The sequence below is a fragment of the Tyto alba genome, unplaced genomic scaffold (genome assembly GCF_018691265.1).
Source record: "Tyto alba isolate M040663 unplaced genomic scaffold, T.alba_DEE_v4.0 Super-Scaffold_1, whole genome shotgun sequence".
Lineage (NCBI taxonomy): Eukaryota > Metazoa > Chordata > Aves > Strigiformes > Tytonidae > Tyto > Tyto alba.
This window is the reverse complement of record NW_024881261.1, coordinates 18,667,848-18,681,121: the sequence shown is the minus strand read 5'-3', so window position 1 is coordinate 18,681,121 and position 13,274 is coordinate 18,667,848. Positions and strand designations below refer to the sequence as shown.

Genomic DNA, 13,274 nt, shown 5'->3' with positions numbered 1-13,274 from the left:
GATGTAAGGATGTGAAAGTATCCAAACTCAAAATTGAGAACTGCAAATCTTTATTTTATATTTTGCAGATTTTATGTGACTTTGTGTTGACAGAGAATTACATCAAGACATCACATTCATTTTTATTATCCATTTGTGTCATTCAGTAGGCACAGTGGCAAAGTTATACAAGGTGTAACCCTTTATTTTCACTTTCTTATCTCAGCCATCCTTTCTTGTGATAAATGCATCCTTCTTTGTACTGCAGATCACTCGTAAGTCGTATCTGTTGCAAGTTTTAGAACCCAGTTCTCCTCTTTTTTTAATACCAGAATCATTTGTTCAAAGACAAAAGCTAGGATACAATAAGGAAAATAATATATAATCTTTCCTGTTTACTCAGAACTATGCAGTATTTTTCTGCATGTATGTTGCTTACCTTGTTCTAAGTCTCACTGCACTACTCATCAAATTCATTAGTCAGTAGCCCTGGCATGTGTTTGATTGCTACCAAAAGAGCAATTAACTCCTTTAAGTATAGATTTTAATTGGCTCTAAAAGGAGTCTTTTAGAATCTCAATCATCTAATAAATGAAAGGCAGGAATGCAAACACAAAAGATGACAGTAGTAATACAACTAAGGCTTCCCTATATATATTTTTCTGCTCAAAACCAGAACACTTCAAAAATACAAATTATGACGGTAAGCATTAGCAATGGAAATACCTTTCAAAGTTCTTAGATATCATAAATATCTGAAAATAAACAATAGCTTTGGTGTGCAGTTTCCTAGTTTAGCTATTAAAACTGACAAAAATATCTAAACCCTTATTCTTTTTTTTTTAGCTAGATTAAGACATTGGGAAATTCTAAATTGTTAGTCATGGAATAAGAATAGTATACAAATTTATTGTCAGCAGAATGAACTGAGAATTAACTGAGTTTGCAGACTTCCAGTCTTGTATGAACTATAGCTTACTGAAAAGGGTGTTTGTGAAAACAATGAACTGTAGCAGTTATCATTAGAGTTTGCAGTAGTCTGTCTTTTACCATGAAGTATAACCACAGGAAAAATTAAACTAAAAATCAGAACAGTAGAACTAACTATGCTAAATAGTAGGGGTTTTTCCACTACAGTGTGCATCTTCTTTGTAGCTGTTTAGCTAGAACAATGGCCTATGTGTTTAAATGATTGCAAATATTGTTTTACTCAGTTTAATTTTTTTCTAGAAAGTATGTTTTCTGTTAACTTGAGAGTATATTACTCTTTCACATAAATGAAAACCTGATATTTGGAGTGGGCCAGAAGTTCTGTTTGTTATGTGGGTTTTTTACTGCATGAGGTAATATCTAGTAGGTATTGTACAACGAAGGAAGAGGTTAGGAACAAGTACAATCACTGGTATAATTACTTTAAATTCATATAGTGTACCCAGGGAATGAAGTGGTCTTACTTTACTAATAACTAATACCTAACTAATATCTAACATTTGTTCTACTGGGTTTGATAGTATCACTAACTGTTTTTCTGGCTCTGAATGATAATTAACAAAGATATAATGGTAATGTTTTCTGTTAGTGAATACTGGAGAAACCGAAGTTGGCTTTTTACCAACATTTGGGCCTTGTTACCTAAACTTTTATGGAAGTCCAAGAGAATACAGTGGATTCCCAGACCCATATGATGAATTAAACTTTGGAAAGGTCAGTTTCTTTATTCATTATTTTTAATAAAAGGATTAAACCAAATTGGTTTTAATCAGTGAGTTAATTTTAATGTTTTTTTGTTTGTTTCTTTCACATTACACTCCCTTTAGTGTTTCTTTTTGAATAATATTTTATATTTATGATGAATAGGGAAGTATGATAGTATTTTCCATTCTTACCTGTTTTAATTTTAAAGGTGTTTTTGAAGGAGCAGCAGTGTTTTTAATTTTTTTCACTATCTGCATCTCTGCATGCATTTGTATTTCTTATGTATTGTTTTTGTAAATACATAAATTTCACTTCTAGCATTAGTCAACTGCTTTATTTCATTTGTTCAAATGTGTACATCCCTGCCTCTGCAGAACTTTTGAGAACACTTCTGTGAAGCCAAAATCATGTACAGCTAAAGAAAGAGTATTCTACCTCAGAAGAAATAGATAAAATTGGATTCAATGTGTGATTATATTACAGGGAGAAGGAGTTGCTTATAGAGGGAGAATTCTGGTTGAACTATCTACAATACTTGAAAGCAAACCTGTTAATAAAAAGTTAGACATGATTCCTAACGATGACTTACTGGTTGTTCAGGTAAATCCTTGTTTTATTGTCAGAGTTGATAACGGAGATGCACCGTGGCTGGTTATTTTCTAAGAATGATCTAACTTACTAAAATTCAAACAACTGAGATGAATCTCAGAATTAAGAGAGGTGGTTATTGATGGTGTGGCTAAAAAAATGTCATACTTTCATAGCATGAAATGATAATTTGAAACATTTTTATAACCTCAAATACTGTAATTTTATTACACACACATTATATCTTTCCGGTTGCTTCTCAGAAAGTAGTAAAAATGTTAAAAATATTATTTGCATTAAGAACTTGGTATTTTTTTCTATAATTGTGGATCCTGTTTTACAAGTACTGAAATACCACTAAAAAGGTTCTTTTTGTAGAAATACCAGAGCAGACGAAAGTTCTGCTTGGCTGCTGTGTTTCATTCTGCTACCATGCTGCAAGACACTGGTGAGCCTATCCAGTTTGAAGTTAGTATTGGTAACTATGGCAACAAGTTTGATACCACCTGTAAACCTTTGGCATCAACAACTCAGTACAGTTGTGCTGTTTTTGATGGTAAGGATGCTGCTAGTATGGGGATAAAATAATGTAAAATCATCTTTTCAAGGGGCTAATTTATAGCTTTGGAATGACAGCCCTAACTGCACTAAAGACTTATTGAAAATGTGACAGAAAAGAAAGTATAGCTCTTCACAGCTTTTGAGATGTAATTACATTTATGGAATACATGCTGCAAAACCTACTGAGGTTATTGAAGAAATTTTCACACAATTCAATGAAATCTTCTGACTGTGTAATAGATGTGCACAAGAAAATTGGCAAGAAAAAAATAACATTATTTTACAGGTATTTAAGAATTAGGGATTAGAGAAAATTCCCTTTGAACATTCTGATTTAGAATAAAATAAGAACTTGTTTTTAAACTAGTTGTCTGGCAGCCGAGAAGAAAACAACCTAGCTAGATCACAGGAAAATACATTTTGGTTATAACTTTTTTTATTAACTACAAACAGTAGGCGTTCTTTTTTTCTGTGTATTAAATTAAGTAATGAGGTTTACTCTGGAAAATGATTATTTTAATATTTTATTTCAGAGATAAACTTATATTAATGTGTTCTCTATATCGGTAAGTTATGGGAAAGAATAATGAGCAAGTTAACAGATAATTTATTTTAAAAAGTCCATTGGATTTTTAAACAATTTGAAGTAAAAGTTTACTATCCAACATACACTACAGTGGCTGTAAAGTACAAATCCTTTGAGAAGTTTGGACTAGTTTATATGTTCTTAATGAATTGTAGTACATAAATTAAATAAATATAGCAACTTGTGCTGTGTACAGTATGTATTTCTGCTGTGAATTCTAATTCTAATGTACAAATGTTTCATACCAGGTAATTATTACTACTACTTGCCATGGGCAAACACAAAGCCAGTTGTAACACTGACTTCCTTTTGGGAGGACATAAGTCATAGGTTAGACCCTGTGAATGTAATCCTAAACATGGCTGAAAGACTGGTAAGACACTTAAGATCTTTCTTTTGCTGATATGCTTTTCATTTTTATTTTTTTTCATTTATAGGTATAATCAAAAAGTGACGTTTGAGCCAACTATGGAACACTTTTCTGACACTTTTCCTATTCAAAATTAAACATAGCTCAGTGTAACAAATGGCACTGTTAATCATAGGTCTGTATTCTGGCACGGCCCAACACACTCCTCCTTGAATCTGCAGGGAATTCCCCCAGGAAGGAGGAGTCATCGGTGTTGGTTAGGGGCATGTTAAGTCTGTAGAACTGTTATTTGCTTTGGAAGTTAGGTAAAATATCATGTAATGTTAAATACAGTTAGAAAGAACATAGGAATAGTCCTGTTAATTATGAATCAAATTTGAATATTTGAGTCTTTTTTGATTTGGGCTTTATACGTACACAAATAAGTAAGATTAAAATCTCGAAACTCATATTGACCATAAACCACAATGGAAGCTTATAAGTGCAAATCCTTTTCTTTTAAATTCCTCAGCAATCCAATTTAGCCACCTTAAAATCAGGAATGCAGGCAAAAATTTCTGAAAACCAATTAGCTGAGATGTGGTTGAAGCTGATTGATGAACTTACAGAAGATATAAGGTAAAAGTACCTTTTTTATCTCTTATGTTATCATTCTAGGCCTGCTTAGAATCTTCACTATTGCCTTTACTAAGTCAAAAAACAAATTCTAACGACTATAAAACTGATTACTCCTTTGAACTGACTTGAGAACTGGAATTCCAAAAGTCTCTGAAAGTAGTAAAACAGTATGGATAGTTTCGTAATTCTGCTGTAAAACAGTACCTAGTTTTGTAATTCTTTATCTTAGTCACTGACAGTAATAAAACAGCATCTCTTGAAACATTCAAAGGCAGGCTTGTTATGAAAATGTGAAATTGTGGATCTCTGCTACCTTCCTAGCATCTTGCCTTCTTTAGAATTCCTCATGTAACTTGTGTTTATGCATGTTTCAATGCTATTTCTGAAACTGAAGAGGGAAGAAATTCTGTGATTTACTGGTAATCCCAGAATAAAAAAAAAAAATAAAAGCTATTTAGAGCTTAAGAGCCATAAAGATGATGGTTTTGAGTAAGCCTTTAGTCAATATGTCTGTATATATGGGAGTGTTCATAGAAGTCAATAAGAGCCAGCACTTAGGGTTTTGAAAGATAATAAATTCTAAATAGAGAGTAAGGAATCATATGAGAAAGCGACATTAATAGAAGGAAACATTGAGGTGGGGAGAGATGCTTGAAAAACATTAAACAAATGGGTGATGAAACAGCACAGGAAAAGGAAAGGGAAAACGAGAGAACAGTTATTATCCATTAGAGGAAACAACAGAGAACATGCAATGGGAGAACAAATTCATCAAGCTGTAGAGCCAACATAAAAGTGAACGGACGAAAAAGCAAACAGTGGAGATCAGTGTATATACTATCAAAGAATTATATGATGGAAAGCTTATGTCAAAATATAAACTAGCAACTTCATAGAATACTTGCTGTGATCTGGAAGAAAGCAGAAAGAACCGACATACTTTAGCAAAGCAAAATGTGAAGGGCAAACTGTTGTCACATGGAGCCATCTAGTGAGTGTAGGAACTTCAGTTTTTATATCAGTTATGTCAAGCCATCCTCCTGCCACACATCTGCAGTTATTAATTCAGTCCATTGTTTTATAAAATATCACTCAACAATTATGGAGCAATAGCACCTATATATATGAACCAAATGAACTTCCCGTTGTTCATAGGATACGATGCTCTTCATGTGTTTTTTCAGCAAACTCTTGAGACCTGTGCCAAAGACATAATTCCCTGTGTTGAATTCATAGAACAATTTTCTTTGCCATGCTAAAGTTTGAGTTAGGAGTTTGAGAGAGTTTTCAGTGCACTATTTAACCCTAACATGAAGTGACTGACTGGAGGTTCTGATCTGGTATGTTTTGATTCATGTGTAAGTAATTGCATCCAAGGCAGGCAGCCTTTGCATTTAGATTAGTAGAACTAAGTATAGTGGAAGGCACAATAGTCACTATCAAGGTTTTGCAGGATCAAAGCCCTTAGAAATGCATGGCTTGCCATTAAAAATAGTTAAGAGTCAGTCTTTTCAAACTTGTCAGTTTCTTTGGAAATTATTTTTTTGAAGGATCATACTACAGACCTCTTAATGAACTCTGTTAAAGGGATATAGCCATTGATTTCTGAAAAGCTGCCTTTTCCTTCAACCTTCACCAACTATAAAAAGCATATTTTTCCTGAGCTCTACTATGATGCTGTAAGATTTTTTCATTCCACTGAATAGTTACTCTGCCCTCTGGTGACTCACAAGTTCTGTGTCATAGATTTCTCTTTTAAGTTCTTTGATGTTTTCATGGCAGAGGGTTAGATAACTCTAGTCATAGACACAAGCTGTATTTGCATATTGAGTTTCTGAGAAATTAGTTTCAGTGAAGGAAAGGAACCTAATCTTGATCTGAAGACATCGATTCCATCTTTGAGATGTACGTTCTGAGACAGTAATTTTCTAATTTGAATATATAGGGAAATGGATTTTGCTTGGTTTGGTTAGCAACAATTGCATTAAAGCATACACCTTCTATGTTGGTGCTTGTTATGTAAGCACAGAATTTCCCTTGCTTAATGTAAACGCTTTGTCGGGTAGAAATTTCTGCAGAAGTAGATGCCATAGCACTACTCAAGTGGTTTTCAATCACAGGAAATAATAGCACTCAGTCTGTTGCCACTGTATGCATGTCCTCATTTACTGTGTGGCTAAATAAAATCCACTGAGATTATTAACCATAGTAAATATTCTCTTTTCAGTAAACCATTTCCCCTCTTAGAAGGCAGATCTAATATTACAGTCCTTGATACTCAGATAGAAAAACTGCGCCTCAAGTCTCTCAAACAGATTGGACAAGCAGCAGCAAGGATGAGAAATGAAGCTACTGATGTGAAAGCCACCCTGACAGAAATTGAGGATTGGTTGGATAAATTATTGCAACTGAGTGAAGAGGTTGGTACTACACAATATCAGTGATTCAGTTAGTTTAGAAATAGCTGTCTAACACAAACTGGTGTCATGTTAACTGCTCATCAAGTGATATCCACTATCTTTAGAATAGTAATTTTAGATGCTGTGAAAGTAAACATGCTACCCACTGTAATTGGAATTTACCTAAATATGATGTTATAGTGTGTTAGCTGTCTTCACTGAGAACATGTGTTGGGAAATAACCACTCTGTGATTTGTAGAATAGACTATTCTGTTTAAAGTAGCAGCATTTTGTTGCTTCCTTTCTTCCAGTGTTGCAAGTTACATTGCTGGTTCAGAGACTGCAGGATATATCTTGTACTTCTGCAGCTTATTAGCCATAGTAATCAACTCCTCACAGTTAAATCTGTTCACTTTTGTGTTTTTTAAATTTTCAGCAACATCTTAAGTCTTCATCTTGGTTATCTCTTAATTCGTTTTCACAACATGGTAGAAATTCTTTATTTTTTTGTCACTTCTGCTTTGAAAAGTTACTGATTTTTTGAAAAAGCAGTTAATTTGGCGGACTTGCAGCTAGCATACAAAGGTATGCACAAAGCTGCAAAAAGTTAGTAGGCTGTTCCTGTCTTCTGCTAAAAGTCTTATGATGATCTACGCTTAACATGGAAGCATTACAAGCACTTAAATATGCAGCAGGTCAATCCAAAGCATTAGCATTTGTGATCAGTTACTATAGTCACCATAAAGGAATTGAGATACAAAATGTTTCTAGAAAAATTAGCAAGATACAGGAACTGGTTTCTTTTAATAAAATTTACTTGCTTTCCAACAATCTCAATGTTATTTTTTAATGATTGTTTCAGACCTATATGTTGCATTACCTGCAAAGTAAAAGTATTTCCTCCATTTCTTGTAAATTCATCTTAATTAATGATTCTAAGTGATAAATCCTTTGACATAAATCCTAAATTATGTTTCTGTTGTCTAAGCATTAGATTAGTTTAACATTCTATTAATTACTGTTCTTAACTTTCTTTTCCCCACAAATAATCCACAGCCACAAAACAGTATGCCTGATGTAATCATATGGATGATCCGAGGGGAGAAAAGACTGGCTTATGCTCGTGTTCCTGCACACCAAGTGCTGTATTCCACAACGAGCTCCGAAGCATCTGGTAAATATTGTGGAAAGACCCAAACAATCTTCTTAAAGGTACTTTTTCTCCCTGCCCCCCCCTTAAAAACTAATTAATTTAAACTCTCTAAACTGTGATACCTTCTGATGTGAGCATGAAACATGCAAACAATCTGTGAAAAATGAGATGTCAAAACTCAGGACAGATTAAAAGCCAACTGCATATAGCTTCTTCAAAATATCATAGGAATTGTAATGTAAAGTTCATCATAAGCCAGTTAGAATCAGCATCAGTCCCTAAGTCTGAGGCTTTTCAGAAAGAGCTCAAAATTGTGATAGGACTTTTAAAGTGCTTCTGGGGTTAGTGTTTTGGGGTTGGACCTGAATGGAGACTTTCAGAAGGAATAATTAGTGTAAGTCAGAGAAATTCCAAAAACCTATTCAAAGTTTTGGATGGTTTTCTGCAAGTAATAGAGTGTGTCTGTACCCTAAAGTTCCCTAGGATGTCCCCCTGCATTGAGTCTTACTCTTGAATAGGAATTCCTTTATCCATTTAAGTTTATGATGTCTTTAATTGGAATAAACTTAACCAGAAAAAAAGGCAATCTGACTGTAGAACAATAGCATTTACAGTTTGTCAATGTTCGTGTAGTTATATTGATTAATGCTTCAATGCAGACAAGCCTGTATCTTCATATTTTTATTTAATCCCCCTTATCATGCACATTATGATGCATTGCTTCTACATTTAGTGAACCATTCTGACTAACCTCTGCATTTTCAGAGTCTCCTGATGAGAAACACTAGTATCAACACTGACGTTTTAAATTATTGTCATAATTAAAAACTCATTGCTGGATAAAACTTGGCTGAGAATATACAGGAACAGGGATGATACTAGTGTTATTGTGTTTGGTTTTTACATGCCCTAGGCAGGTACCATTTAAAGAATGTTTCCTTCCTGAACTATTTATTACTGGCTTTTGAGGAAATGCAGTACAGGAAGTGATAAATAAATCATGTATTATTACTCATATCTCTGTGTTATTGTGTATGTTTTACCAAAAGCTACAATACCTGCATAACATAACACAGAATAACTTTTTTTTGTTCGTGTGCCAGTACCCACAAGACAAGATGAAAGATGTCAAAATGCCTGTGGAGTTGCGAATTAACATTTGGCTTGGGCTCAGTGCAGTTGAAAAGAAGTTTAATAGCTTTGCAGAGGGAACGTTCAGTGTTTTTGCAGAAATGGTAAGCATCATTGCTTTCTCACTTTAAACTTGGACATGAGTGTTAGGAATTCAGTGAAATTAGAACTCTCTTGAATTTTTTTTTTTGCGTGCTGGGCAGAAAGGGAGAGTACTGTTTATTATACTGAAACAAGTAGAATCCATTCAAGGCAATTAATGATCCAGTCCATTGTGCCTACCAGATGAACTTCAGCAGACTAGATTCTGAACTGGTTAATCAGGTAAAAATCTGGTTAACTCCAGTGATTTCAAAGACATTTATTTTAGATTTTTATCAGTGTAATTAAGATTGGGATGGAGACCATTATGTTTTTGCATGTGAATAACCCTTTTATTTTAATTGCTTCTTCACTTCTACAAATGATACTTTGATACAATTGGGTTTGCTTAATAATGGGGTTTTTGTAACAGTAGAAAATTTACTGTTACAGGAAAAACTGGTCAAAACCGGTAGGTTTTGCTGACAAAAGGCTATAATATGATAACATTTCAATGGTAAGATTTAACAAATTTGGAATAAAAATGCTTGAAATAGTCCCACAGCATGTAATAGAGATTTTGAATGATAATGGTAAGCAGCAGGTGTCTTCTTTGTGCTCCATCACCTAATGGTGCATATAATCCAATATCAGTACAATAGGTAATGAAACAAGACATTTTTACAGAGGCTTGTGTCACCATTGAACCTAAGCTTAAATATTTAGCAGTGCTGTAGTAAGTCACTTAAAATAGCCAACGGATGTTTGAAGCCATAATTTCAGTATAGAGTTTAAAAGGCTATTGGATATCTCATTTTTTGCTCTTCATACAGCAATCCAACAATTTTACAGGAATAAGAGCAGAAAACTCAAGGCCATCGTAAACTGCAAACAATCCCATTAGCATAAAGGAAAATACACTATATAAACTGTGCTGACGTGAAAATCATGCACTTGGTAGCTTCCATTATAAGACTATAATTCAGTTTTACACATTATGAAAGAAGAGATTATGAATAGAAGGAGATTTGAGATGGAAAAGAATGAAAGGATCATGTGTTTAGGAAACAGAATAAACTCGTTTGAATAATATAGTAGGATTTTATTTAACAAAGCTTTCATTTGGAGGAAGGCTTACTGTAGTTGGAGAGAGGCATTAAATTGAGAAGATATTTTAGTTTAGTGGTGTAATCATTGTTTACCAGGCAGCATAGAAGAAAATTAAAGAAATAAATGAATGATGACATTGCAGAGTAATGTGGGAAGGGGTTACTTATTTTCAGAGAAAGGAAACATATAGTAGGATGTTTTAGTTATAACAGGTGCTTTTTTTTTTTCCCCTCCTACAAGTTTGTTATTTTTTTTAAAGTACTGATTTTTTTCTTTCTTCTCAAACAGTATGAAAACCAGGCTCTTCTTTTTGGAAAGTGGGGTACCTCAGGACTTGTTGGTCGCCACAAGTTTTCAGATGTCACAGGAAAAATGAAACTGAAAAGAGAGTATTTTCTACCCCCAAAGGGCTGGGAGTGGGAAGGAGAATGGATGGTTGATCCTGAAAAAAGGTCAGATTTTTTTTACTTTTTTAATCTTATGCAGGCAGGAATAAAGGAGTTTAATCTCAGAGCACAGAGTAAAAGCTCCTCTCTGTTTTCTTGGCTGAGAAAGAGATTTTAAGCTGAACTTTCTAGGACAGAAAAAGCCAGCCAATAGTCAAACTTAGTTAATAAAACTAAAATTAACATTACCTTTTTAAAAAAGTAAAATAAAACATACAGCAGAAAGAATGCATCTATTTCCTAGAAAGCTTATGGTTTAGAAGTCCCCATGCAATGATACACGTATTGCTTGTATTCTCTGTGTCTCAGTGTCTCATCTTTAAAAAGGGATAATAATAGTTTTCCTTTCCTAGAAAACTACTGAGGATCACTTGTGTCTATGTGAGGTTCTCCAATCCTGCTGTGATGGTTTCAGACAAGACCCTTAGATAGCTGGATCTTCCATATATAGAAACTTAATCCTAGCTTCCTGTATAAATCTGCAGTTCACGTTGTAGCAACACCATTACAGCATTTGCCTGGTTGTTCGCATACAATGAATGGTTTTTTGTATTTCACTAGATTTTGAGAAGTTCCATTGCCCTCATTATACAACTATCCCAGGTTATTTCTCAAACTGACTCAAGGCAGGGGTTGTTTTCAGAGCCTAAGGTTGTGCTGCCATATGACAATTCCTCCTCTGATGGACTGAATTAATGAGATGTCAATCCTTCTCCAGCAATCTTGCTCTGTCAGAGGTTTTCAACTCCTGAGTTGTGCCAGTTCAGCTATTTGTGTTGCCATACTTTAAACCAGACTGGGTAAATTATTTGTTTCATAAACAAAACCCAGCATAAGAAATAGATTATTTTCTTTTTTCTTACTAGAAAAGGTTCAGCCCATTTTAAATTCTTGTGTTCTGATAGAAAAAAAAATACAGGACTGTTACGTAAAAGCTGTGGGAAAAAGATGTGCTATTATTTGATCCATTTTAAAATCATACAAGTTTACAGGCCTATCCAGTGAATGGTTTTTATTTTAATTAATAATCTGACATGAAGAAAAGCAGTAACAGACATGGAGATATTTTCTCAGATAATGGAAAAACACCCCTACTGTTAAAATGCATAAGCCTTGTTTATGCCTTGCATTTGCTTTTATTGGAAAATAATCTGCATGGCTTTATTTGACCAGCAGATGGCATTTTAGAACATACTTCAGTGCTGAATCTCAGTTAATCACAAGTGGATATCAAGGCTATCTTGTCTGATTTAATGTTCTCTTATTTCTTTTACTTGCAAGTGATAAAAATACTAGCCAACTGATTGCTTGCCTTGTCAACGTCATAAAGGAGAACAAAATTAAGTACATTGCCAAATTTTAGTACGTGGCTAGATATATAAAAATTAGAGATGCATATAACTGTTGTGCAGTCTGGATTTCTTCATTTAAATATATGGTGTTTTTTCTTTTTCCAAGAGGAAGTGTTGAAAGCAGATCCTGAGTAACACCGCAGTTAAAACACTCCTAGTCATTCGTTCTTATGAGTAATGTTCACCTATTGCTTACTACTACTGGAGTTGCTTCAGTTTTAGGAAGACATTCTAAGGAAATAAGTAGCCTTCACATAGAAGAGGGCTACACTATTAATATATAGAACTCTATTAATAAATAGAACTTCACAAAGGTGGACAATTTAGAATTCCAGCACATGTGCGCATTCTTTGCATTGTTTCTATATATACTGTGTAGCTAACGACAATACATTTGGTTTAGTATTGTATTTGCTTTGGACTTGCAGTTTGTTGACTGAAGCTGATGCTGGTCATACTGAGTTTACTGATGAAGTATATGAAAATGAGAGTCGCTATCCGGGAGGGGAATGGAAAGCAGCTGAAGAGAGTTACACAGATGTGGTGAGACATATTTGTTCATTGGATAAGTAAAGGTTTAAGAGGAGGAGTACTAGGATTTGCTACACAGTGTATTTCATCTATTAATGCACAGAAATGTTATGTTTTCCCTACATAAAAGAATGGAGAAAAAGCTCCACCGCCACGTGAATTCACGTGTCCTCTTGGATGGATGTGGGAAGATGATGCTTGGAAATCCGATTTAAATCGAGCAGTGGATGAGCACGGTAAGATTTACGTTTTATCTGGTGAATATTAGGACAATCTGTCATGGTCTATGCTGAAGGACGACGCATGTCAAGACTCTAGAAATGTCCTGAGCATGATAATGGCTGCCCTATGGAAAAATGTAAAGGAAATATTTGGATAACAGTTGCTTAAGGAATCCGGTAAAGTGACGTTGAGAAAGTCTTCACTGTCTGTGTGTGTCTCTATTTCCATTTTAATCACTGTTCCACCAGACTCACTGTTCTGTCAAACTCACTGTTCTCATTGAGCTTTTATTGGATCAAAGGGGACCAGTGTTTTGAACAGTGTATGTAATAAATGCATTTATAAGTGCCTACTAGAGAGAGAGTCACATAATCTAAGAAGCTATACATTGGTGTTAACTGCAGCAACAGATGACAATTTTGAGCCAAAAGCTTTGACAAATTAAAAAAAA

General features: G+C 34.3%; 1 protein-coding gene across 1 annotated transcript in view; it reads left to right on the top strand.

Moving 5' to 3' along the window:
• Window positions 1-13,274, top strand: part of MYOF (myoferlin) — a 72,796-nt gene that overhangs the window by 33,711 nt on the left and 25,811 nt on the right. Inside the window, exons 19-29 of the mRNA XM_033001342.2 lie at window positions 1,559-1,683; window positions 2,158-2,274; window positions 2,641-2,818; window positions 3,658-3,782; window positions 4,291-4,397; window positions 6,625-6,817; window positions 7,854-8,009; window positions 9,054-9,185; window positions 10,561-10,724; window positions 12,499-12,613; window positions 12,732-12,837. Coding sequence (XP_032857233.2) covers window positions 1,559-1,683; window positions 2,158-2,274; window positions 2,641-2,818; window positions 3,658-3,782; window positions 4,291-4,397; window positions 6,625-6,817; window positions 7,854-8,009; window positions 9,054-9,185; window positions 10,561-10,724; window positions 12,499-12,613; window positions 12,732-12,837 — 1,518 coding nt within the window. The remainder of the gene's footprint in view (window positions 1-1,558; window positions 1,684-2,157; window positions 2,275-2,640; window positions 2,819-3,657; window positions 3,783-4,290; window positions 4,398-6,624; window positions 6,818-7,853; window positions 8,010-9,053; window positions 9,186-10,560; window positions 10,725-12,498; window positions 12,614-12,731; window positions 12,838-13,274) is intronic.